Genomic DNA, 27364 nt, shown 5'->3' with positions numbered 1-27364 from the left:
TCCAACATGACTGTGCACCAGTGAACAAAGCAAGGTCCATAAAGACATGGATGAGAGAGTTTGGTGTGGATCAACTTGACTGGCCTGCACAGAGTCCTGACCTCAACCCCACAGAACACCTTTGGGATGAATTAGAGCGGAGACTGAGAGCCAGGCCTTCTCGTCCAACATCAGTGTGTGACCTCACAAATGTGCTTCTGGAAGAATGGTCAAAAATTCCCATAAACACACTCCTGAACCTTGTGGAAAGCCTTCCCAGAAGAGTTGAAGCTTTCACAGCTGCAAAGGGTTAAGTTCATATGCAAGTTAAGGCAGGAGAGCGAATACTTTTGGCAATACAGTGTAGCTCTGATCCTACACTAAAGCCTAAGCATGTAGCACTCCAGAGAAAGTCTCACTGTCTCTAGTGAATCTTTACAATTCTGCTCTGGTCTCTCTCATATACGCCAGAAGCACCTCTCCACTGAGAGTCAGTTTTCTTGCTTACATTTCTGTTTTGATTTAATCCACATTTAACAAGCCAAACTGGTTCCAAATGAAGAACACTTTAGGAGGCAAAAACCAGCTCTTGTTACTGAGCTGAGCCAAATGATCAGAGCTTTAAGAAGAGACGGCCAAACTCTACTGAACCAAACCACACCGCTTAGTGGAAACTGATCACATGTGAGCGTTGTCCGACCTCACTTGTCCAGAATTTCCACAGAGATTTTTTAGTCATTTTTGCCTGAATGTGTCTCTACAGTCATGACACAAAAGTAGCTCAGGATTGTTGTGTTCGAACAGTTGGCACTGCTGTAAACATAACAGGACTTTGGCCTTTTGATAGCACTTATGTAGAGATCACTTCCTGGCCTCTATCTGGACTTCTCCACTGTGATGTGACTTCTGCAAACCTCCTACTGCAGAGCTACACTGATACACCAATGCACAAGAGTGTAGTGCTAATGTGGAACCATTGCAAAAGTTGAAACCAAGCTGGTCACAGACCTGTGCAGAAAAAGAAACTTAATGCATGCAGATGTCAGACAGCTAAATTCAGTGGCTTTTTTGAAATCACTTCTTAAAATTCACATTATTACCTGGCTTTTTCTCAACCATCTGTGTTTTTTTTTTGTTTGTTTGTTTGTTTTTACTGGTACATACAGTACTGTGCAAAACTTTTGGGCATGTTTGGGCCAAAGATTGAGGCTGCATTAAGGAGTAGATATAGATAGTGGAAATAAGCCTCCTGAGGGCACCATCAGGTGGGACGGAGGATTGACACAACCCTGGTTGTCCTCTGGATGTCTGTATGTGCTATTTGGGGGTTTGGAAAATTAATCTGTTGAAATAATAAAGTCTACACTAGGGATGTCACGATTACAGATTTTCTTAGTGCGATTATTGTCAGAGAAATAATTGTGATTTTACGATTATCACGATTATTTTTGCATTAATTAAGTTCACACTACCATGAATAAGTAAAACCCCATGAACACTCCTTATAGGTCTTGTATTTTAATTTATTTCCATCTTAGGATGCTCTCATAACAAAGTAATATATCAACAATGTAAAGTAAACAAAAATGATCAGAAAAATGATAATAATCCCATTTGGATGGACCACCTGAGTGGTCTTAGCTGAGTAGTGTTTGAGTTAAAAAGCTATAATTCAGTCGGTCATATCTATTTTATATCCCTCAAATATAAACACATTCTTCATATTCACAACTGTATTTATTAAAGTTTCTAGTCAAAAACTAAATTTTCCCATTTTAAGTTGGCATTTGTACACATCATAACATATAGACTAGAGTAGTCTAATTTACTGAGGTTACCTGAACGCATCATATTTTCCATCTTCAGCTCTCAAAGTTCGCTAATTAACTTCAATTCTGCTTATTCCACCGCAGATTTCTACACTGGATTAATCTTGTTAACAAACAGGACTGTCTTAAAGTTTTGGAGCATTTATCTGAACAGCTGAAGAAGAAAACTGCCCTGAAGCAGCTGAAGTGAGGGATATGAGCCTGTTACTCCCAGCACTGGAGGATACCGTATGATAGCATGCGACTCACAGGCAGCGTCTTTTTCCTCAAGCTGACAGTTTAAGGTACATTCATGTTTGATGTGATGCATGACACTTCTAGTTTATGTTCCCCTTCAAAGAACTGACGTATGTTTTTACACCAGTCTTACCTTAAAATGACGCTACATCACAGAGCCTGTGAGACTCGATAGCAGTATCAATAAGCTAAAATGTTATTGATTTCGGGTATTTCAAAAAAACAGAACCGGGTCCTTATGGACCTGGGTTTTGATCCCCATTCCTAACATTGACATGACTTAACCCAGTTACAGTTTACCTTTACTTTGGCGTACAACGCCAGGTGGTTATCCCACAGGTGCTGAAGTATTGCCTGATTTCACAGCAATTTTTTTGTGGCATGTTTTATATTTAGGCTGGCCGTCTTCCACAGTGACACTCTGGTCATTTTTTTGTACCCAAAAAATCCCACACGGCTGACTTCAACCGTTTATTCAGAGGGAACAGCTCTTCCTCTTCCATGCTGTAGCATGTTTGGGACTATGGCACACCTCCGCCTGCAACTGCACACAAGCTACAGGAGGCGGTGACACGCGGATGTTGTGTAACTGTGTTGTCGTTACGGGCGAGTTGCGCTGTCATACCAATATGGTTCCCGGCATAATATTTTCTGGAAATTGACGGTATTTAGGAAACGTTACGATTAACTAATCGTATCGTTTAATACCGCAGTTAATTGTGAAAACGGGTAATCGTGCCATCCCTAGTCTACACCTTCAGGACAGAGTAAGGGGTGGATGTGGTGAGTTAGCATGGCCTAGGGTGCTGTCTGGGTGGGAAATAGGGTTGCATGGAGCCCCTGGTTGTGCTGTGGTTGTCCCAAGGGTCTGGTGTGCAGCTGTATCACTAGGAGTGAAAATGCCCAGAAAAAGAGATGCCATCAAGCTTGACCTTGGCTACACATGAGGAAACGTGCTGAGCCCCAGTCTGTGGTACATCAGGCTCTGAGGTGAATCTTCAGCGTCCTATATTCCTCAAACTCATGAACCTGACTGTATGTGGGGGCTCCACATCCACAGACAGCCTGACATGCAGGGTAAACATCGCTGGCTTTCCTGCTGACCCCCTAAATCCCATCCTATTCCCTTAATGCCTCTGTTACTACCTCCCAGCACAGAGGAGGGATCTGGTCAGCCCCCCTTCTGCTTCTGCCACATTCATAGTGAAGGTGAAATGTCTCAGGTTCACATGACTTCCTTTAAATGTTCCGTCTATTTGTCTTTGTACTTTTTTGGCTTATTTTGACTGATTAGAACTTGTTTTAAAAGTGCCTCATCATTAGATTTAGCATTTTTTTCTGATTTTAAAGTTTAATGTGATTAAACATTTAAAGAGATGCAGAGAAAAAGGCACAGCGCCGCCCATCAGTGACTGCATGTCAGTCTAAAAACTCAAAATCCATAAGCTCCTGTTACTAAACCGAGCACGCTCAGATCAGACCTCCATGTCCTTACACTAAGTACAATACATATCAGGCCTGAACATGAAATGCCAGGCTTGATGGATGTCAGCGCTGGTCACATGGGCACACTCTCATTATTTGACATGTCCGTAAAAATAGCCGCGCTGCCGGGATAGCAGCGGAGGACAGTAATCCCCTGATCTCGCCCTGCACTAGGCCAGAGCCGCATCCCGTCCATGCCAGGCCGGCCAGATGGCGGGCAGGGATATCCGTCCCATCTGCCAACCCCGAGAAGCGCAGGGGCCAAGCAGATTACTGCCTCGCTGAGACACTGATCTACTAACACAACTTCATTCCTGCACAGAGCGAGGGAGAGCCACGGCCAGAGAGAGAGAAAGCACTGACCAATGGGACGTTTGTCTGCTCCTGTGTGCCGTCTGCAGCCTCTGGCACACGCTCACATTAAGACAGAAACACCAGAAACAAACTTTATCACGTCTCGCTGTGCGCGGTGATCCCTGAGTGTGACTTTTTAAATCTGTGGAGGCCGATCAGGAAGAGAGGAGAAGGCAGTCTGAGTCTGTGTGTTACAAACTGGGGCTAAGAGGATTAGCTGAACGCCTCTGCCTGGATACCCAGAGCTGTGGAAATCCCACTGCAACCACATCCCCCACCCAGACCAACCCACCACCCACTACACTCACCTCACCCTCCCAAAACACAGAGCCCGGATCTCATATGCTGATGGCCCATTAGCTCTGAACTCTCATACACTTTGGCCTAAATCTAATCCAAGCATGTCCAAAAATGGACAAAATAGTCCACTGAAACACATGTCATCCATCCTAGCAACAGCTACACAGCAAACACAGCTCCATGTTCTCTGGAGAAGTCTCAAACACTGAAATACATCCCAACTATTTCATTAAATAGTCAAGGCAAAGCAGCAGAACCATTAAGCTAACCAATCTGACAGTAACGCTGCAGAGAGCTGCAGGAAAACCGACTGTTCCAAAGTTAAACATTTATCTTTAAAAGGCTAAAAATTCTCCACATACAGTCATCATATATAGACTCTGCGGTCAGCAGGACTTTATTCAACCCAGATGCAAGCTGCCAGTTCAGCGAGACAGACGAGTGTTTGGACGCAGATCTATTAACGGAGCTTAGAGAAACAGCGCCGTCAGACACGCTGCCAAAACGGCTGGCAGCCGACTCCTCCAGCTGCTTCATAAAACACAGACGCTGACGCCATGACCGTGGCCATAAACTCTAAAAAAGGACAACACGAGAGGGCGAGAGGAAGCCCGGACATGAAGGCAGAGCGTGGCGGGTTGACACACGAAGCCGCAGCGATGGAGAGGAGGCTGGCAGACATGGATGATCAGAAATAAGAGCCGCTACATTGATGGGAGAAGGGGGTTGTGTCTTAACACTGTCACTGTCCACACAGCAGCGGGTAAATATTTGATTCTGATGTGGGGGCGGACGTTCTGGAGCTTCAAACGTCCTGGTCACCCCTGAGCTTCAGCTTTAAACTACAGAAACCAGTGATCAGTGGATCTGAGTGTAAAACTCAGCCTTTCAAAAGATCAGAAGGCCTGTTTCATGATTATGTCCCCAATAATACAGTAAAATCAGTCTTAAAGCACAGGGAGGCGGTGAATGGAGGCTAAAATGGGGTAGATTCATCTCAAAGTTGTGTTTTCCAATTAAAAGAAGCTGACGATTCTTTAACGAGCTCTAAACGATGAAGAGAGGATCGGCTCGAACAAAGAAAGTGCATTTACAGCAATAATTCAGACGTGTAGTAATACAGTGTGCAGAACTGTCTCAGTATCACTGATTGGGGAGATGGAGGAGGTTAAGCTGGCTACCACTCGAGGTATGACTGGCGTGAAGTAACGCTAATCTTCATCAGTTTTATTCAGAATGAGCTAACTATTTCTGCTCATATTGCAAATGTGATGTCATTTCCTTTGTTGAAGGACATTAGCACATTTATGTCACTCATTTTGATTAAGAAAAACATAAAACTCAAAAAGGAGGATTTTTGTTAACCATTATAAAAACTAGAAAAGCATTAAGACAGCGCAGACCTCCGCCATTAGCCCTATCTCCCAATAGTGAAGAATCCTTCAAAACATTCCTGGATCCAGACGGTGATCCGGATGACTCCCAAAATCTAACTTGCTGATTACTCCCTCCCTGGTAGGCTGGAAACACAGTGAGGCAAAGCATTGGCTTCACTACGTGTGGACTGTGACGGTGGAAGCCTTGCCTGCCGGTGCCAACAGATGCACTGACAGTCTCACCCATGGTCTTACCAGACGACTGGAAGTCATGTCAGAGGGTGAATATTCCTCTATTCTTCCCAGCATTGTGAGTATTCTCGCTACAATTCGCTGTCTTTCTCTCTGTTACACTCTGACTCATCTCCTCGACCGGGCATGCATCTTGCAAACTCTACAAACTCCAAAACTTTTAATAAGTTAGTCATGTCTGCCATCTCCTGGTGTAAAGTGGTAACAGCGCAGACCTCCACCATTAGCCCTATCTCCCAATAGTACAGAATTCTTTAAAAAAAATTCCTGGATCGAGAAGGTGATCCAGATCACTCCCAAAATCCAATCAGTTCTTCCTTATGCCATTTCTGACATTTCCTGAAAATTTCATGAAAATCTGTCCATGACTTTTTGAGTTATGTTGCTAACAAACAAACAAACAAACAAACAAACAAACAAACCCACCCGATCACATAACCTCCTTGGTGGAGGTAAAAATGACACTTGAATGTTTGCATAATGTGCATAAAATCTCTGCAAAAAAAGATTTATTTAACGGGTGTTTTGGCACATTTCAAGTTATAGAAATATTGCAACTTCTGCATTTTGTGATTAATTGCCCAACCCTAAACAGAAGTCAATGATTGTTAAATCTCATAAACCCATATTTGATTCATAATAGAACAGAAACAACATACCTGATGTTAAACTGAGACATTTCACCATTTCATGAAAAATTCGCTCATTTTAAGTTTGATGGCAGCATTACATCTCAAAAAAGTAGGGAGGGTCAACAAAAGGCTGGAAAAGTAAGTGGTACTAATGAAAACCAGCTGGAGGAGCCTTTGGCAAATTTTGACCTGACCACAGAACAGTTTTCCATGTTTCCTCTGACCACAGAACAGTTTTCCATGTTTCCTCTGACCACAGAACAGTTTTCCATGTTTCCTCAGTCCATGTTAAATGAGCTTTGGTCCAGAGAAGACGGCGCTGTTTCTGGATCCTGTTCACATATGGCTTCTTCTCTCCATGATCCAGCTTTAACTGTCATTGGTGGATGGCACGGCCACCTGTGTTGACAGACGATTTCTGGAATGTTCCTGCTTTTATTTACATTTTACACAGCGTCCCAACTTTTTGTGGAGTCATCAAAGTCAGAGTTGGACAAATCTAAACTAAGTTCATCTGCTGGCCTATCAAAAGATGAAGAGCCAGTTTGAGGAAGAAAACGATCCTTAAGAACATGCCCAGCGCTGTGTCATCATTCATGTAAACTCCAGCAACTAAAAGGAACATGCTTGAGTTTACATGTAGACTACGTGTTTTTCTTTAAGTATGCTGTCCTTTATGACTTGTATGATGCATATGGGAGCTTAATATAGTGTATTAAGATATGACAGACCAGAAATCAGATAGATGCACTTGTTTAGATATCAGATTTGTAGATTAACTTATGGAGAATGCCACACGGGACAAGAAGTCATAAATCTGTTCTCCATTCACCATCCTGTCTCTGTGGATCGATAGAGAAGCCTTGAATAAAGGAAACGATCCTTTCCTGTACAAATACGTCGACTGTCTGCCTGGTCTGTGGAGGGAAACGGAGCGACGTGCGAGTGTGTCAAAGGTAGATTAAAGGAAGCAGCAGAAGAAGAACGCAGAGACGCCTCCAGCTGTGCCGGCAGCTGCAGCCCGTCCCCCTACGGGAGAGGGGAATTGGGGTGACATGGATGACGGCCAACAGTTCACCGCCGAGGGTCGGCCCCCTGCGGTGCCGTCAGCTCCGTGTGGCGGTGCAGACGCCGAGAGATATGATCGCTGCAGGCAGAGCCACACATGCTGCAAAAACTCACATCTTAGCAGGGTCTTTGTTCTATTTCTAGTATTTATGAGAAGATTCCTGGTATTAGATCAAATATCCATCATGCAACTTTTACCAAAAGTTTGTTAACTCTTTCTGTTCCCATTTTAAAAGTAATTCAGACCACATTTTTGGCTTTTTATATATTTAAAAGCATGTTTTTCTGGACATTACCTGAAGTTGGCTTATATTCCAGTAATGTTAAAGTTGAACCAAAGTAACTGAACTTTTACTTGAGTACTTTTTCCACCCCTGCAGACTGCGAGAAAAGTACCATCACCACAGTATTAGGTGGTGACATGCTTCATTTAGGTTTATAGTATTGGGTCTAACTAGTTGATCTTGCAAACAAGTTAAAATGTAGCCAGGCATCAAACTTGTTTTATTTGAGTTTAATTTTCGTGAGTGAAGCGGTAGGACTAGATAAGTTCTTTCCCTCCACCCTTCTCAAACAGGAAGTGCCTTATGATGAATATTTGATTTTGTTTAAGCTTTTAATTTTCCCTTTTTCTGCATTAGTCCATGCCAATCCTGTTAAAGGTTAAAACCACTGCAGCTGCAATAAGGACACATTAGCCTAAACTGTCCTTGCAGCCAGGAGTTCAAAGGTTATCCCAGTCCTCCATGAGCACGCTCAGTAAATATCGACATTCCTCTCATCTAATTAAGTGCTGAGATTCAGAGCGTGCAAAGACTAGCACGGCTCCCGGAGGAGAGGAGGGACTGGATCACAGCTCTGATGATTAGGAGCACTAAAATAACTGCAGAGTCTATTTTCTATACTACAGTTAGGACTCTGTGCTCTCATTGGACAAGAGGAATTCTATAAGCACACATCTAGAGAACGGCATCACCATGGCCAATACAAATGTGTTTTCAGCACTTGTCTGGTGCAACAGTCCCATAATTCCTACATTTTCTTTCTTGGAAAGCCGAGTTGAATTTCTCTAGCCACACCCAGGCCTGAAAAATGACCTCTATCAGTCTGGAAAGGGTTACAAAAACATTTCCAAGGCTTTGGGACTCCTGCAAACAACAGTGAGAGCCATTATCTACAAATGGGGAAAACTGTGAACAGTGGTGAATCTTCCCAGGAGTGGTCGGCCTACCAAAATGACTCCAAGAGTGCATGGACGACTCATCCAGGAGGTCCCAGAAGAACCCAGAACCACATCTAAAGACCTGCACGCCTCACTGACTCAGTTAAGGTCAGAGTTCATGATTCAACAATCAGAAAGAGACTGGGCATCAATGGCATGCTGGAAAACCCTCCAATGTGGCTGAATGAAAACTATTCTGCAGAGAAGAATGGGACAACATTCCTCCACAGTGATGAGAAAGTCTCTGACAGCTTTCTCAACTCTTGAAGTTGTTTCAGCCAAACAGGGATGTAGCTAGGGATTTTGGGCCCCCAGAAAGAATATAGCACAGGCCCCCCCCTTAACCAGCTAACCAAGCAACAAATGTTGTTTCATTTTTACAAATAACTGCATTTTTTAATCATAATTTCCTCATGTATGAGCAAAAATTTTACTATGGTTAATTGAATTTACTTGCATTATTTTGCAGCGCTGGTCATTTGGACCTTTTAAATGAGAAGCAGTGGCCCCCCCAGTATTGTGTTATACTCTGATTTAAATTTCAGTCTGTTGACCAATTCATTTATTTCGCTTTTGATTCAACAGAAAAATTAAATAAAAAGACAATTTTTTTCATTGCAGGCTTAACGACCCCTCCCTACTGTGGGCCCGGTTATCAGTACTCTTTCACCCCCCGGTGCTACGCCCCTGCTGCCAAGGATGGACAGTCCTGTCCACACAATTCGCCCTGCCCAATTGTGATTTATTGATGGTGTCAATAAAGTTGTGTTGGATCAGTAGCAGTGTCTTGGTGTCACGTTTCATTAACTTGGTGCATTTTTTCTGCGCACTTTGCCACTTTCTGCCCATTTTTGTTTCTGTTAAAGCAGTGATAGTCAACACATGGCTCTGGAGCCTCATGTGGCTCATTAACGTCTTTATTTGAAATATTTTTCCCCAGAAAACCTTAAAACAGGTCAGCTTTAACCTCAGAAATGATCCATTAATCAGTTTGTTCCCACACTTGTAAAGTCAGCTTAAATTGTCAACCTTTATGTTTTTTTGTTTGTATATTTCCATTGCCCTTATTTGTAATTTTTCCTCCTTTTTTGCCACTTTTAATCTATTATTACAGCTTTTTAAGCCCAAGTTTGACATTTCTTTTGCAACTTTTCACCAGTTTTTGCCATTTGTCCTGCTTTTTGCTATTTCTTTTCCATTTTGCCATGTTTTGCCCGTTCTCACCCAGTTAAGCTGCCTTTTGCTAGTGAATGACACTTTTTCCAATATTTGCCCATTTTAGTCTCTTTTCTCTCATTTTTTTAACTCACTCATTTTTTGCCCTATTTTTACCATTTTTACCAACTGTAAATCAATTTTGCCATTTTTTGCCGATTTTGCCATTTTTCCCCATTTTAGTCTCTTTTCACTCATTTTTGCCAAACTTTTACACCTTTTTGACCAATTTTGCCGCCTGTAACTCATTTTTTGTTATCAATTTTAGCCATTTACCACCAGTTTTTGCCTCTTCTATTCCGCTTTTTGCTATTTTCAAATTTTCCCCTTTTTACCATTTTATGCCCCTTCTTGCATATTTAAGCTGCCTTTTTCCATTTTTGCCACTTTTGCCACTTTGAGTTACTCAGTTTTTGACTAATTTTTACCTTTTTCGCCAGATTTTTACCTTTTTTGGCCATTTTTACTGCCTCTAGCTAATTTATTAATCAATTCTGACACTTTTTCTCCCCATTTTTGCCATTTTCCCTCAGTTTTGGCCTCTTTTATCATTTTAGCTTAGTTCAGTTTTAGCCACATTTTACCATTTTTTGATGATTTTTACCACCTGTTATTTATTTTTTAATCAATTTTGCCACATTTTCTCACCATTTTTGCCAACTCTCACCCGTTTTTTGCCACTTCTCTGCCGCCTTTGGACCATTTTACTACTTTAACTTATCTTTGTTGCCAATTTAACCAATTTTTGACACTTTTCACCACTTAGATTGTGGCTCTTGTAAAGGTATTTTTTAAATACTTGTCTCTTTGGTTGAGCAGGGTTAAATAACACTGTGTTAATGCATTGTTGCCACTTTAAACACGTTCAAACTATTCCACCCATTTTCACCACTTTAAACCAAATTGGGCCACTTTCTGCCTTTTTTCCCTCTTTTGACCCATTGTTGCTGCGTTGATATCTTATTTCCCCCCTCTTCTGTCTGTTTCTGCCACTTTATATCCATTTTTGTCACTTGCAACCCCTTTTACACCACTTTTCCTCAGTTTTTGCCACTTTTAATGCATTTTTTGCCACCAACTGCCTACTCCTGCCCTTGTTAACCATTTTTCAACGCTTTTGTCTGGATGTTTTTTACATTTTAACCCAATTTACAACATTTCCACCAATTTTTTTTACCTTTTTTTACACCTACTGTTGACCTTTTTTGATTCTTTTACTCCATTTTAATTCTGTTTTAAGATACCGACTTTCACTTTGTGTAATATTCTAATTAATTTGATGATGATGACAGAAAAATAAGAGATAAGGAAGTGGGCACAGCCCAGTATCTGCCGCTGAGCCGTGTTTGTCCAAAGGGCCGACTCTCGTTGGTACCAATGGTACGCCGATGCTTCTGTGCATCCCTAAAAGAATGGTATGAACATTTGGATCATCAGGTTGGTCTCCTCTGAGCTTTGCTTCATTAGTTTGTCTTTAGTTGTCACAAACTGTCATCACCACATGGTATCCCAGCATCCCTCTGTCAGCCGTGTCCTGAGAAGGATGACATTAATCCTGAAGTTAATGTCCCTGCAGAGCGCTGAAGAGCGAGTGGGCGTATGAGTGACACACTTACAGGGATTTTATGCTGTAAAACTCAATATGGCCTGCTGTCTCTCATCAGGCCATCTTTCTCTGTGTTTTACTGCAGACTTTAACTCTGAAGTCCTCCCTCACACAGTCTGCGCCTCACTTTTACTGCAGCGGCGAGCGGGCTGACCCCGCTCTACCTCGCTTCATCTTAAAGAACTCATGTGCACCCACATCAGGAATCATTCAAGGTAACCTGCAGCATCGCCATGGTGATAAGCTCTACGGTTACAGAGCAGCCAACGGCAGAGCAGCTGGTGAGAATGTGTGAACACAGTTGGACAAACGCCTCTTCAGATATTTCCTGCAGCAGTAAAGGGCCGAGAGAACAAACGCTTTAAAAGCATGTTGGCATGTGACCTGCAGGGTCAGGTGAGCGCCGACCAGCTGTCACTCTTTGCGTGTGCGTGTGATTGTGTCTCGGGAGTCTTTGCACGCCGCGCTCACAGATCTTTTTTGACCTACATTCTGCTCTCCACGATCGACTCCAGAGAAATCTGTGTTAATCAGCCGCCTCGCTGGCCGGCCCGTCTGCGGCCACTCGCAGGGTGACAAAGCAGATCAGCAGACCTCATTAGGAGCCGAGAAACAATAAGCTCAGATTTTCACTTCTCTGAGCCGCCCCCCGCCCACAGAGCTGCCCCCTTCATGGCCTTCTTAAGACCGGTCTTTGAGGAGACGTGCTGGGCCAAAAATTCATTTCAAAAAGGACTCGCCTCATCATGATGTTCTCCCTTTGGGTTATATTTGCTGGGGATCTTTTAACTTTCAGTGCATTCAGAAAATAATCAGACTCCCGTCACTTTTTATGTTTTTCTCATGTTTCAGCCTGCTGCTACAGTCAGAAAAATCATTTTTATTCTCATTAACATTTAAACTCAGTACCATCACGACAATGTGAAGCAGATTTTTAGAATATTTTCAAATGTATGAAAAGAAAAACTAAAATATCACATTGACAGAAGTATTCAGAGCCTTGGAGTCCACCTGTGCTAAATTAAGTTGCACCTATGCTGCCATATTTAAACTGCTGCATGGCTTTGCTTCGCTGCTACCTCTGCACGCTGCTCTTTGCAACCCTCCCCCACCCCAACTCCTCCTTTATGCTAGACCTGACTTATTCCATTCTGTTGTCACTGATGCCTGCTCTCCTCTGGGTTTACTGCTGCTTCCCTCCCTGCCTCAGGCTTTCCTTGCATTCACAGGAAAAGTAAGTACATCTGCTGTTCCCGCTTGATACTTCCCTCATAGGCTTGAAGGGCTGGGTGATCCCAGGACCAACACACCGCCAAATATCGAATATCTAAATACCTAAAGTCAGTGATTCTCAACGCGTGGCTCTTTTGTGATGAATTGTGGCTCTTTTATGTCTTCATTTGAAATATTATTCCCCAGAGGACCATAAAAAAGGAAAACTTGGACCTCAAAAACTACTCATTACAAGTCACATTAATCAGTTTGTTTCCCACAATTAGACAGGAGGCTTTAACCTTTATTATTTGTCTGTAAATTTCCATTGCCCTTACTTCCTGTTTTTTTTTTTTACTTTTTTTGCTACTTTTGATTAATTTTTGCTGCTTTATGCCCTTACTGGTGCTTGTATCTGCCACTTTTATGTTTCTTTTTTGCCCTTTTTTGAGAATTTTTGCCACTTTTATCCTTCTTATTTGTTCGTTTTCAAGAATTTTGGCCAAAGTTATCTCTCTTTTTTGCCCTTTTTCAACATTTTTTGCCACTTTTATCTCTCTTCTTTGCTCGTTTTTGAGAATTTTTTACCACAGTTATCTTTTTTTTTTGCCCTTTTTCAACACTTTTGGCCACTTTAATCTCTTTTTGCCTTTTTCACATTTTTTGTCATTTGTATCGCTCTTCTTTTCCCTTTTTCAACATTTTTTTGCCACTTTTCACCCACTTAAACTGCTTTCTGCTATAATATGCCACTTTTCCTATTTTTGCCCATTTTAGTCACCTTTAACGCCACATTTTTGCCATCTGTAACTCATTTTTTTTGTCACTTTTCACCCATTTTTCCAAATTACTTCCCATTTTTGGGTCTTTTCACCTAGTTTTTGCCACTTCATGCCTTTTTCCTTCCTTTTCGCCCATTGTTTGCCACTTTTTGACCATTTTAACCATGTTTAACTCACATTTACTGCCACTTTAACCCATTTTCGCCACTTTTCACCACTTAGATTGTGGCTCTAGCAAAGGTATTTTTCAACAATTTGGCTTTTTGGTTGAGTGGGGTTGAGAAACGATGCCTCAAGTAGAACCTGTCTGGCAAAGTCAAGTAGGGTTAAAGACCTCAAAAAGAAACAAAGTCATGGACATCTATCTGTGTGGAAAGGGTTACAAAGACATTTCTAAGACTCTGGGACTAGCAAACAACAGTGAGAGCCATTATCCACAAATGGGGAAAACTGTGACCAGTGGTGAACCTTCCCAGGAGCGACAGGCCAACAAAAATGATACCAAGAACACATCGATGACTCATCCAGGAGGTCCCAAAAGAACAAAGAACAACAACTGAAGACCTGCAGGCCCTTTGTTTGAAACATTTTGCCCACTCTGAAAACAGTTCAAACAGATCAGTGTCATTTGATGAGAACAGGACAGCACTGAGGGTTCAGCTGTACTGGAAGCTGATTGCAATGCTGCAAGTGTGGTGATTAGCTCAGATGTTTCCATAGTATAGTGTCAGTTTAATCAGAACTGGGCCACATTACTTTATGGAAACAAGAGCACAGAGCCACACTGACAGCCTTTCTTGGCAGAGATGTCTTAGCATTTCTCCTGACTGGCCTTGGCATGAATTTTATCCACAAATAAACTCACACTCTTCATTTATTACAGCAGCAGCAGCCTGTTGAGCTCAGGCTACTACCGGAGCTGTAGCTCTGATTGGCTCATATGAATGTGACAGACAGAACATCCGTCCAATCATCTGTCAGCAATTTTAGAAAAGTCCTGCCCTTCTCAAACACTTTCTATGAGACGCTTCCTTCATGAATGTGAAATTTATCCATAGTATGTAGCGTTAAAGATGGTGTAGATTTAACACAGACATATAAATCAGGATTAACAAAAGTTTTCATTTGAATTAAAAGGTGTGGTAGCCTCAAACTTGGACTAATTCAATGTAGCTGCTGGTCTGTTTCTAACTCACGTGGTGGTGGTGGTAAAATCATGTATAAATGATGAAGTCCTACTACAGACATCAATGGGTTAATGGAAGTTAATGATAAAGCACGATACAAACAAAGTGCATGCAAAACGCCATCTAGAGAGGATAAGAGGGGATCAAATTGTTCTTACCTCTGGAGTTGGTCGCCATGTCTGCCACCTTCTGAAAGGCATCTAAGAAGGCCACAGCTGCCAGAATAGTGGTCCTGTAAAAACATGGACACATGTTCACAGCACTGTGGCGGCATAAGGAGTCTATAAATATTACACAGAGTGTTTTACTGCTCACTGGGACTATTTCTCCTACCTGAGCTGAGAGTGCAGCTTCGTGGCCTTGGCACTGAAGTCTTCCCATACAGGGTACGAGCTCTGATAAGAGAAGGGAAATAAACAACTCAGCAAGGACTTTAAATGAGCAGACATATCTGCTCACCCACACACACACCTTAAGAAGACAGAATTTTCTCTACAGCAGGACCTAATCTGCTTCAGCTTCATGAAATTTAAATGTCTGCTCGGTACTGTATTTAAAGTGTTTCAGTCTTAATCTGCAAAGATGAGCTGATTTCTATAAATGGTTGTGTTTATATGCTGTCAAACGGTCGTTAAAGCTCTTAAAATGAGGTTTTACTGGACCACTGTCCTTGGCCCAGTATAAACTAGGGGTGGGACAAAACACTCAGCTTACGAGACAAGGAGACACAATAATGGGCTCACAAGAACAAAACAAGACAGAAAGAGATGAGACTTAAGTTCGCATTTTTCAAAAGAAACTTTGATGACAATACAAGACTGAAAAAAATCGGCATTTATCGGATTAAAACAACACGATCCAGGCTTGTTTTCAAATGTTTTTACCAGTAATTATCTCTTCATTAATAACACTTCTTACAGAGTGGTCTTTTCTTGCCAAACTGCATTTAAACAGCACACAAATGACTTAACGTGAAAAAGGCATCTTCTTAGGTAATTTCCAGTTCAATATCGGACATGGTCATGACGCCTGCCGTTCTGCCAGTGTGTGCTGATATTTTCAGACAGTTTTCACCTCAATCATCAATGTCATGATGTTTCACTATCAACGATCTCCTGTAGGAGTGCCAGCAAGCACGCAGAGTAAACAGAGGCTACAGTTCACAACACACTAGTTGCATGATTGTTTCCCACTCCTGGAAATTTTAGAGCAAGTCTCCCCCATGTTTCCCATCTCTCTTAACCTGTCCTATCAAAACAAAGGTAAAAAAATCACAAAAAGAGAACCTTATAAAAAATAGATCCTGTGGCTCAAGCTCTCATGACAACTTGCTCACAAGTTCTCCATCTGCTAAAGAGTTGTGGGTTGAAAGCACAAGCATGGACAAACTCTGCAGCACTCTACATTTCTTACATGCCTTTCACTCTTACTTGTGGTACAACCACCGTGCATCCCTTAGCTCAGTGGTTCCCAACCTTTTTTCCTTTTAGTCCCCCTTCTTATATCTAAGACAACTTGGTCAAGCCAAGGTCAAGCTTGACGGCATCTCTTTTTGTACGGGCCTCTCCACCTCTGGTTAAAGACCACTGGCCTTTATGGGTCCCTTGAACACCCATAGCATGACCAGGGGTTCATGGCAACCCTACTCCCTGCATGGATGCTACCTTAAGCCATGTTGACTTACATCCAGCCCTTACTTCACCCTAAAGGTGTGGATTTAATCATTTTATTAGATTATTTTCCCATGCCCCCGGTAATATGCCAGGACATCCAGAGAACAACCTGGGTTGTGTAAATCCCCCCAGTCTCCCATCCAATGGTGCCCTTACTCACCATATCTTGCAGCCCTAGTTTTTGGCTCTAACATGCCTTAGAGCAGTGTTACTCAACCCTCCTCAACCAAAGAGTCAAATTGTTGAAAAATACATTTGCAAGCATCACAATCTAAGTGGTGAAAAGTGGCCATTAAAATCAGTAAAAGGCAGTTAGCGGCAAACACTGGGAAAAAAGTGGCGGAAAGGGCAGAAAGTGGCAAAAATGGATGGGAAGTGACAAAAATAGGTTAAAGGTGGCAAAAAGTGGCAAAAATCAGAAAAAAAGGTGGGAAAATGGGCAAGAAGTGGCATTTAATTGCAAAAGGCAGCTTAAATAGGCAAGAAGTGGTAAAAATAGACAAAAAGGGGCAAACACTGGAAAAAAGTGGCAAAAATGGTCCAAAAGTGGCAAAAAATGAGTGTAAAGTCAATAAAATGGGCAAAAAAACATGGAAAACGGGAATTTAGTGGAATTTAACTGCAAAAGGCAGCTTATATGGGTGACAACTGGCAAAAGGGGGCAAACAATTGCAAAAAAACAGGATAAAAGTGTCTAAAATGGGTGAAAAGTGACAAAAAAAATGGCAAAATTGGGTAAAAGCAGGAAAACCTGGGAGAAAAGTGGCAAAAAATGGGTGAGGAGTGGGAAATAATGAGTTACAGGTTGCAAAAAGTGGCAAAAAGTGGCAAAAATCAGAACAAAGGTAGGAAAAATGGGCAATAATCAGAAAAAAAAGGTGGGAAAATGGGCAAGAAGTGGCATTTAAGTGCAAAATGCAGCTTCAACGGGAAAGAAGTGGTAAAAATAGACAAAAACGGGCAAACACTGGGGGAAAGTGGCAAAACTGTGCCAAAAAATGAGTGAAAAGTGAATCAAATGGGCAAAAAACATGGAAAAACAGGAATTTAGTGGAATTTAGCTGCAAAAGGCAGCTTAAATGGGTGAGAAGTGGTAAAAATAGGCAAAAAGGGACAAAAAATTTCATAAAGCAGGATAAAAGGGTCAACTAGAAGTGGTAAAAATGGGAATCATGTTTCAAATTTAGACATAGAAGAGCCACATGTGGCTCCAGAGCCATGCGTTGAGTTTCACTGCCTTAGAGTCATGCCCAGTGGGCCAGTTCTCTTTATTATGATTTTAGTCAGACTAACATGATTATAAGCCTTTCAGAAGTGAAGTTTTAGTCAGAGTAACAATAATTCAACTGTTTCTAACTGAATGCACCTTTAGAGCAGAGCCAGCCTCATCCTCTCTGCAGCAGAGCATAAACTGGTGCAGCTTCAGAACTTATTACTGCCTGCTTTGCACTCTATTAATGTATTTTAGTTGTAATAAATCCACCGCAGAGATGAATAGATATCCGTGTCGCCCCCGGGGTAATGAACAGGTTGGTGGATGCACTCTGCTGTGACTTGCCTCTGTAAAGGTCAGCAGCATTTCTCAGAGCACACTTCTGTTATTATTGTCCTCGATCAGCCTCGGCGCTCCTCCTCTCTTCGCCCTGAGCTGGTATGTGTGCCTGCATGTCTGCTGCTCATGGTCTGTATGTATGGCACATGTTGATCCGTATAAGCTCTCATGTGGAGCGTTTGTGTGCGTGGAGGGGGCAGGTAGCGCGGTTGGTGTTTGAGCGATCTGGATTAGATTTAGTCCAGGATCATCACACTCTGCCTTGAGCTACGAGGGCCAAACATAAAACACATTCAAGGCTCGATTCCATTAGAGCCAGAGCCCAGCCCTGCAGCTAGGACAGGGAGGCCATAACCCCCACGGCCACACATCCTGGCTGAGTCTATAAGGCCAGGTTCCTCTTCATCATTACTCCGGTCGCTCCTTACTGTGCAAATGACGGCGTTTATCTCCCTGCCCCTGCAAAATGAGGCCCCGGGCTCAGGGAAGTGATTTAGGAGCCATCATTTCTTACAAAAATACTCCTCCCTGCGTCGCTGTCTGCACTTGACTCCAACAGGTGTCTAATTAGCTTGTGTGGCGTGTGACTCCCAGAGGCTGGAGGAGCAACGCTGCCAAGACAGCTGAGGGAGGGGGGCGAGGAGGGCGGCACGTAGAAACACACCCAGACGCTCCCTGGGAGGAGAGAGGAAGGAAAGGAGGATCTTCCTGACATGTTTGTCACTGACAGGAGGGAGAGGTCGGCTAGATCATCCTCAGACAGCAGACAGACGGACAGACCATGATGTTCAAGGACGTTTATGAAGGCGGCTGCTTTCCCACCGTACACATCAACCCACAACAGTTGGCATCGTTTTCAGTCCTTTAAACCACGATGATAGAAGTCATTTGACCTTTCTTACAAGTTGACAAGCAGCTAACCAATCACAGATCAGACAGTGGAACATGCTGAACATTTCATGCCCTCTGCTTTCACTTGTGGCAGAACCATGATGCATGCTATCCAAGTCCAGACGACACCCCGACCACTGAGTCTGAACCGTGCAAAGCTGATCCAGGTCCAGATTCACATCCGTCATCAGGTGGATCTATCTGTCCAAGATTTAAACTAATACGCCTGTTATCAGTCATGGAACAGATCGATCACTGTCATTTAGGAGAAAGAGGCAGTAGCTGCAGGCAGGGTTTAGAGAAAGTGACTGCAAACCTGTAAACAATGGCGGCTGGTGAAGAGATTAGCATGGATGCAGCTGTATCGTTAGTTTGATCAGACACTTTAAAGCTTTTTTGGTGGAAAAGATGTTTTTGCTCTGCCTGGCTCCAGCAAGAGTTTCATCAAAAACTGAATGATTTTTGCAATTATTTTTAGACTCAGATTGCAAATGAAAGACTTTTTGTCTTTAAAAGCTTATAAAGCATCGACCATGTGGTGCACAGTCGAGCTCAAAACCTTCTTTAATTAAGAACAACCCTGGTTCTAAGAATATGTGTGCTGTAGAAATGTCACTGGAATTATAAAAATGTTATTGGACTATAAAGACAAAAAACAAGGAAATTAAAACTCAAAGATTTTTGTGTGACACACAGTAAACAATAATGACATTTTTATGAACCAAGTCCTTGCAGGTCTTTGTGTTGGCTCCATTTGAGCCTGTAATAACCTGTGATACAACCTGTAATATATACAACATGTACATAACAGCTGTAATAATATTCATATCTTTTTAATTTGTAAGTTACATTTTTATATTTCCTATTTTTATTTATTCATTGTCCTCATTGCATGTTTTTCTTACTCTTTGTTTACATCACTCTTGCTGCTGTAAATTTGGAGTCGTGGGGCCAGTAAAGGAATATCTTATCTTATAAAAGTCGTTCCTGTCTGCAGAGACATGGAGGGCCACATCACAGCCTCTCTAATTCTATTTAGGCCGTCTTCTGCATGAACTGAGACTAGAGACGAGCACAGTTTGACAGTGCATGACGCAACATCTGAACGGACTGCCATTGGTTGTCACAGCCCTGTCACAATGCATTGTGGGATACAAAATAGGCAATATGGCTGATGAAATGTTGGAGTTACTGGTGTAAGTTAACCTGACATGTCAGATGGATGTGTTTCACACATCCATCTGAAAACCTTCAATAGACGGTGTTTGGGGAAAAACAGAGGCTTTGAAAAAAAAAACTCAAAAGGATGAACGTTCTGTCAGTCACGTCTTTACGGGCCAATCAGAGCAACAACACACGTGTGGTAGTCGCTACAGAGGAGTAAACTCCATAGAGAACTGCATAACCTGAACCAAGGCTACTGTAGACATGTCAGTACATGACTTTTGTTGTTTTTGAAAAGAAAACAACTCAAAAAGTACTGCCCCTCGTCGCTGATTGGTCCTGTCACTTTCTAACCAGGCCCAAACGGTTCAGACGGGAGCTTTGAAGATGGAGTCACCAGTGAGAAACACAGAAACGGGCATATCCATCTGCTTTGCAAGGTTAGGTGTAGGTTTAATCATTTAAGACCCAGAAAAGTCACCCAGGATCCAGGCAGATAGAAAAGCTTAAGAAGGCATGGCGAGTGTCACTGAAGCAGCAAGATGGAGGGCTTCCAAAGTAAAAGGCTACCATATATGGTTTAAAATTTATGTAACTTTTTGTGTCTTTTCTTGCTGTATACAACATCATCGGTCATAGAGGGTTAAAAAGTGCCACGTCTTGTTAGTTTGCCTTAAAAAAGCCGAGATAGCAAAGATAAGAATGTTCTTTAAGTTGAAAATGTTGTCCAAATCTTACCAAGGTGTTTGTGCAACTTTGATAGTGTTCTCTCTCTTTTTGGTAAAAGAAGTTGTTTAAATGTTTAAAGGTGTTCTTGCCTGGTCAAAAATAGTGTTGAAAAATTCCTAACGCCATGTCAGTCGTGATGATTGGCCCAGTGACACTTAAATGTCTGTAGGTCCAGTCCCGGCACAGATTTATGGCTCTGCAATCTCTGAATCTGACTCATGAAGCATCCTGAGTAATTCTCACTTTTATGTGTCTGAAATAGCAGACTAACATCTGAACACCTTTTAACCTGCAGTTCTGCAGCACGATGACTAAAGGACAAACATTTTTAAAAGTTTAGTTCTTTTTGGTTCACAATGGTATAAAACACCTAGCACTGACAACCTGCTCGCTCTATGAAAAGCTGTTTACTGATGCATCATGTCGTTATTGTACACTACACTGTAACATTGTTCACAATCAGCGTGATCAGCACAGGAAGCTGAGCCGCGGCGTGGTGGGGGGGTGGGAGGGGTAAAGCTGCTCTGACAGGCCTGCGTGGCCCAGCGAGGCGGCAGAAATGAGGTCAGATCTCAGACAGTGGACATGGACACTGTGCTGACTCAGGGCTTCAGTCTCATTCATCAGTGCTGCTTATCAATACACCGGCTGCCTCTCTCTACCAGCCCCTCTCTCTCTCCCTCTGTTGGGTTTGAGCATGGCACAATACGCCAAAGCGAAGCAGCCGATCGAGCTGATAGAGCTTTATAAACAGAGCTGTAAACAGTGAGAGGGCCAGTGATCAATAAGAGATCAGTCACTGCCTGACCAGCCACTTCTTCAGCGCTCTGCAGCCGGAGCGACCTCCACGCCGAGGAGACCCCGTTCACACTTTCCATCTGTTGTGGTGAACAACAACAGACCACCCTGATTCAACTTCCTCCACTCCACCCCTCCCCCAACACTCGCACACGCTCGAATGTGTTGATAAAGATGATGGGAGACTTCCAGATCCTGCTGGAGAAATCACTTAAATCATGAAGACAATTTGTGTTTCAAAGACGCAACGAGAGACGTTTACATTTCACACCACGAGGCCAAACACCCAGAATCACAGTCCCTGATCCTCATCCAGATTTTCACTGTGGAGCAACTTCTCTTCTGAGTTTGACATTTTATCAAGAAGACCATGAATGACAGGAAGCAGTTGTTTGGGTTTCAATGGCACCTAGGGCTGGGCAATAAGCACAGTTTCTAAGATATACTGATATCACTGCGTGTAAAGTCAAACAATCTGTCTAAATCAGGGTTGTCAAAGTCAAGGCCCGGGAGCCAATTCCAGCCCGTGGTACAGTTACACCCGGCCCACCAGATCCTATCATATCTTTATTATAACTGGCCCACTGGTTTGAGGTCTGCAGATTTCCTCCAGTTTAAAAATGTTAACTTCACCATGATTATTTAAAATATCCTTGTTAAGTCATTATAAAAAGTAAAAAGTTAAAATAATTAGATAAAATGTCAGTATGGTAAAATTTGTTTATGTTTTCATTTCATATTCTTAATTTTCCACATCACAGTTAAGATTTTGACTTTATATTTCATATGCTGACATTTTCAATTCACTGTTTGACTTTTTTTCTTATTTTTAGACCTTTTGGATCCTCAATTTTAAATCTGTAAGTAATATTTTCACCTTTTAAATTCATGATTATGAATTTTTTCTCACATTTGACATTTTTAGCTCCTTACTTTGACTTCTATCTCATAATTTGATCTTTTAGATCCTCAATTTTAAATTTTAATTCATATTTTGACCTTTAAAACTTAAAATTTAAACATTTTCCTAAACGAATGATTTTGAATTTTTGTCATATTTTGAGTGTTAATCATGATTTCAACTTTCTATCTCATATATTTGCCTTTTAAAAACATTTAAATGCCATGTTTGGACCTTTTGGGCTAATAAGTTTGAATTTTTATCTCAGATTTTGAGCCTTTAAACATATCATTATGACCTTTTCAGTCTCAAAGTCATTTATAATCAGTGCTAAGGTTTTTTTTTCCCCCATAATTCATTGCTGGTGAAAATGACATTGAAAGTTTATGGTTAAATGTTGACCCTGCTCGGCCCTCAGGTTGGACCCAAATTCAGAATTCGGCCCCTGCTGCAATTAAGTTTGACATCCCTGGTCTAAACTGTACAAAACATAAATTGGCAACATTTGAAACAGTAAAATCCTCACTCCCCCCACTCACATCCACAGTTGACCAGTTTAAAAAGTATGTTCTCTCTGCTTTGGTTAAAAATGTTGTTCAAGTCTTGTCCAAATGTTGCCAATGTTTTTGCTCAACACATACAGTCAGCAATCCGTTGCTTGAAAATGTTTCTGAAGTGTTGGCAACAAACTGAAACAATCTTGAAAGTGTTCTTTCTCTGTTACGTAAACAATTTGTCTTAAGTTTGCCAACATATTTGCACAATTTCAAAAGTGTTTGCCCCAAATCATAGCAACATATTTGTGCGACAAGGACTGTGCACTCTCTTTCTTTAGCCAACATGTTGTCCATGTATTTGCACATTTCTCTCATCATGTTAAAATTGTTGTCCAAATATTTCTACAATTTAACAAGCGCACTCTCTCATTCAGGTAAAATGTCAAAATGTTGGCAACATATTTGTGCAACTTTTATGTTTATCAGAAATTATCATTCTTTTTATACAATTTAAACAAAGTCTCTCCCTCTCTCTCTCTCTCTCTCTCTCTCAATGACATTTTGTCCACTGTTGCCAAAATTTTTGTAAAATGTTCACAGTGTTCATTCTCTTCTTTGCATAAAACTGTTGCCAACAGATTTGTGCAACTTAGACATTGCTCTCTTCCTCTTTCCTTTGGTTTAAATCATGCTCAGATATTGCCATTCTTGTTGTAAAGTTTAGACAGGATTATCACTCTTTTTAAAATTAAAATTTTGTTCCACTGTTGCCAACGCATTTGTACAATTTGCAGAATAGCCTTTCAGACTATTGGTCAAAATTTCTCCAACATATTTGTACAACTTAAAGCCCTCTTGCCCTCTCTTTAGGTTGAAAATTTTCAAGTTTGAGAACCATATACAGTTTAAAAAGCACTCTCTCTCTTTCCTGGTTAAATGTTCAGATAGTGGCAATGCTTTTGTACAATCAAGACAACATTGCATCTCCTTTCTGAATGAGAACATCCTAGCGTTGCCAACATACTTGTACAACTTTCACAGCGCTCATTCTCTTCTCTGTTAAAATGTGTAAACGTATTTGGTCAGCTTAAACAATGCTGTCTTCCTCTCTCCTTTGGTTAGAAATGTTGCTCAGATATTGCCATTTTGGACAGTTGTCACTCTATTTTAATGAAAATGTTGTCCCACTGTTGCCAACACATTTGTACAATATTCTTTCAGACTTTTGGTCAAAATCTTGCCAACATATTTGTGCTCTCTTGCTCCCTTGTTTAGATAAAAATGGGCAAGTTGAACAGACGTACATAATTTAAACATTACTCTTTCTTTCCTCGTTAAACAAGTTGTCCAAATGTTGCCAATGTATGCCTGCAACTTCGACAATGCGCTTGTCTTTTTTTTTCTCTCTTTTAAATAGTGTTTAGGTATTACCAATGCTTTCAGACTATTGAGACAACATTGCCTTTTCTTTCTCTATGAAAAAGTTCCACTGTTGCCAACACATTTGTACAATTTGCACAATATTGATTGTCTATTGTTGATTAAGAATGTTGCCAACATGGTAATGCAGTTAAGACATTCCTCTCTCACTCCTTTTTTTGGTGAGAAAATTTGTCCAAGTTTATTAAACAATATGTATTTTTACAACTTAAAAGCTGCCTCTCTCTTCAGGTTCATTGATTGTCCAAATGTTGCCAACATATTTGTGCAACTTTTATGTTTATCAGAAATTATCATTCCTTTTATAAAATGTAAAGTGTTTTTTCTCTCTCTCTCTCTCGGAATGACATTTTGTCCACTGTTGCCAAAATTTTTGTAAAATGTTCACAGTGTTCATTCTCTTCTTTGCATAAAACCGTTGCCAACAGATTTGTGCAACTTAGACAGTGCTCTCTTCCTCTTTCCTTTGGTTTAAATCATGCTCAGATATTGCCATTCTTGTTGTAAAGTTTTAGACAGGATTATCACTCTTTTTAAAATGAAAATTTCGTTCCACTGTTGCCAACACATTTGACAATTTGTACAATATTCTTTCAGACTTTTGGTCAAAATCTTGCCAACATATTTGAGCAACTTAAAGCTCTTTTGCTCTCCCTTTCAGTTAAAAATGTTCAAGGTTCCTTTCCTGGTTAAATGTTCAGATATTGCCAATGCTTTTGTACAATCAAGGCAACATTGCATCTACTGTCTGAGAGAAAAATTCCCACTGTTGCCAACACATTTGTACAATTTGCACTTTTTTCTCACTTTTGTTTAACATGTTAATGCAACTTAGACAGCGCTCTTTCTTAGAGTTAAAAATGTAGTCCAAGTTTAACAAACATATTTTTCAACTTAAAAGCACCCTCCCTCTTTACGTTTATTTATTGTCCAAATGTTGTCAAGGTATTTGTGCAACTTGGACATTGCTCTCTCTTCAAGTTAAAATTGCAGTTCATAAATTGCCAATATTTTGTACAGCACTGTCTCTCTTTTGTTAAATCAAAATATCCCACTGTTGCTTACAAATTAACATAATCTGTAAAGTGTTCTGTCCTCATTTGCTCTAAAATGTTGCCAACGTATTTGCTCAATTCAGACTTGGCTCTCTCTCTAGTTTGGTTAGAAATATGATTCATGTGTGTACAGATTATTGTACTTTCTGGTACAACAGACCATTAAAATAACATTGATTTTAAATGTATTTTAGATCACTGGAGAGAAAAATTGCTGTTTCAGGAGCCCTAATAGTTCTATTTTAGTTGCCAAACAGGTATCAGTACGTTTGATTCCTAAATCACATCAAAGTTTACCATTCTGTTGATGAAACCACCTCTCATTATGTCTTTAATGAACATACGGAGATGCCTAGCTTGTAGAGTATCCTGATATAGTTTTGGTCCACATTGCCCAGCCCTAGCAGCACCTTTAACATTGAGTTAAAACAGCCTGGATTGAAACTATCGTGCTGTTTCTGTCTTTCTGCCACTCTAAGCAGGTTTGCTGCCAGCACAGAGAGTATAATCGCTGCTCTGTTTCATTCTTCTGATGGAGTCAGAGTTTAAGTTCTGAATCAAACACATTAAACCCTCCAACAAGTCACCAAACTAACATTTTACTGCCAACACAAACAGACTAGAGTGGAGTAAATGAAAGCAGGGGCTGCTGCACATTATGCAAATAACACAAAGGGGAACATGTTTCATCCCTCGGTGTGTCCCGCAGCCGTGTTTCCAGTGGGGGAGGACGGGGTGAAAGAGACAAAGGCAGTAAAAATATGAGCCTCGGAGCTACAAAAAGGTCACATATGCTTGTTTTCGACTTTGGTTTCCATGTGCGTTACCTTCATGTCGTTGACGATGGCCTGGAATAATCCACCCAGCGCTCCACACTCCTTCTCCACGGACTCCATGGTGTCACAAACAAACACAGAAGCGCGCAGAAAGAAAAATCAAAGGAGAAATCCGGTCACCGGAGCGGTTCAAACACCAGACATGGAGATCTTTGTCCTTCCTCGTCCTCTCTGGGTAAAAAGAGTCGAGGTCAGCGGGGAGGATGAGCAGCCTGAGCCCGCAGCCTGCTGCCCGAGGAGCGGACACACAAAAAGAAATGTGCTGCTCTCTCGGTGGCACCGGGGGACGCTGGAGGGATGGAGCAGGAGCGCGTTCAGAGCCGGGGAACGTGGAGGGCACATGCACCGAGGCTGGTCATGATCACCGAGTTAGAGGAGAGAGCTCCAGTGTGGGGTAGAGGGCACCAGGAGGAGGAGGGGGGGTCGCTCTGTTGTTAGCAGCAGATGTCTGAGCCAGGAGTCTCCCGAAACACGATCCATGGGAATGGGAAAGGGGGCTGGACAAGTTTTTTTTCTTCAATAAAGAGGGTGAGGAGGAGGAGACAAGGAGGAACACCCCCTCCTCCCCCCTCCTTCCTCCCCCATGCAAACAAAAGTGAATCCTGTGTTTCAGTGAACAATGACAGAGATGTAAAGCAGGATTTCCTCCGGCTCTGATGTGGATTCAACCACGCGCCTGTTTGTCCCTCTTCGCTGTTTCCACGAGGGGCCATGATCACCTCACTTAGCATCAGATCATCTGTTCAATCAGCAGGACATGTTCATTCATTTCAAAATAAAAGGGACAGTTAAAAACCGAGTTAGATCTAAAAATCTCTCCAAATGGCTAAAACTCTAATATTTCTAAGGTGGCCCTGAAGGTCACGCCATGTTTACAATGAATGCACTTTTTATGGAAACTTAATTAATCGCAATTAACGCATTAACTCTTACAGCCGGACTTACAAAAAGAGTCAAAGGGGGCCTAAAGCACAGAGGCAGACCTGCATGTGGACAGGAAGAACATTTTAATCCACTTTATTTTGCTCATTATGCTCCGTACTCTATTTTTATTGATGCTGTTTTTAGATTTTATTCAGTGAGTTTATACGG

General features: G+C 41.6%; 1 protein-coding gene across 2 annotated transcripts in view; it reads right to left on the bottom strand.

The window, feature by feature from the left end:
• The window catches only part of LOC121514757 (protein MTSS 2-like), a 78651-nt gene extending 51744 nt beyond the window's left edge, over positions 1-26907 (bottom strand). Inside the window, exons 1-3 of one of the 2 annotated variants that reach the window (XM_041795052.1) lie at positions 26264-26907; positions 15070-15131; positions 14895-14968 (exon numbers count right to left, since the gene is read on the bottom strand). In XM_041795052.1, coding sequence (XP_041650986.1) covers positions 14895-14968; positions 15070-15131; positions 26264-26332 — 205 coding nt within the window. In that variant the 5' untranslated portion in view covers positions 26333-26907. The remainder of the gene's footprint in view (positions 1-14894; positions 14969-15069; positions 15132-26263) is intronic. The other variant, XM_041795053.1, reaches the window with a different exon arrangement.
• Between the last annotated feature and the right edge of the window lie 457 nt (positions 26908-27364).

Source organism: Cheilinus undulatus, linkage group 9 (assembly GCF_018320785.1).
Source record: "Cheilinus undulatus linkage group 9, ASM1832078v1, whole genome shotgun sequence".
Taxonomy (NCBI): domain Eukaryota; kingdom Metazoa; phylum Chordata; class Actinopteri; order Labriformes; family Labridae; genus Cheilinus; species Cheilinus undulatus.
The sequence above is the reverse complement of the archived record's forward strand: the minus strand, read 5'-3'. Positions and strand labels throughout refer to the sequence as shown.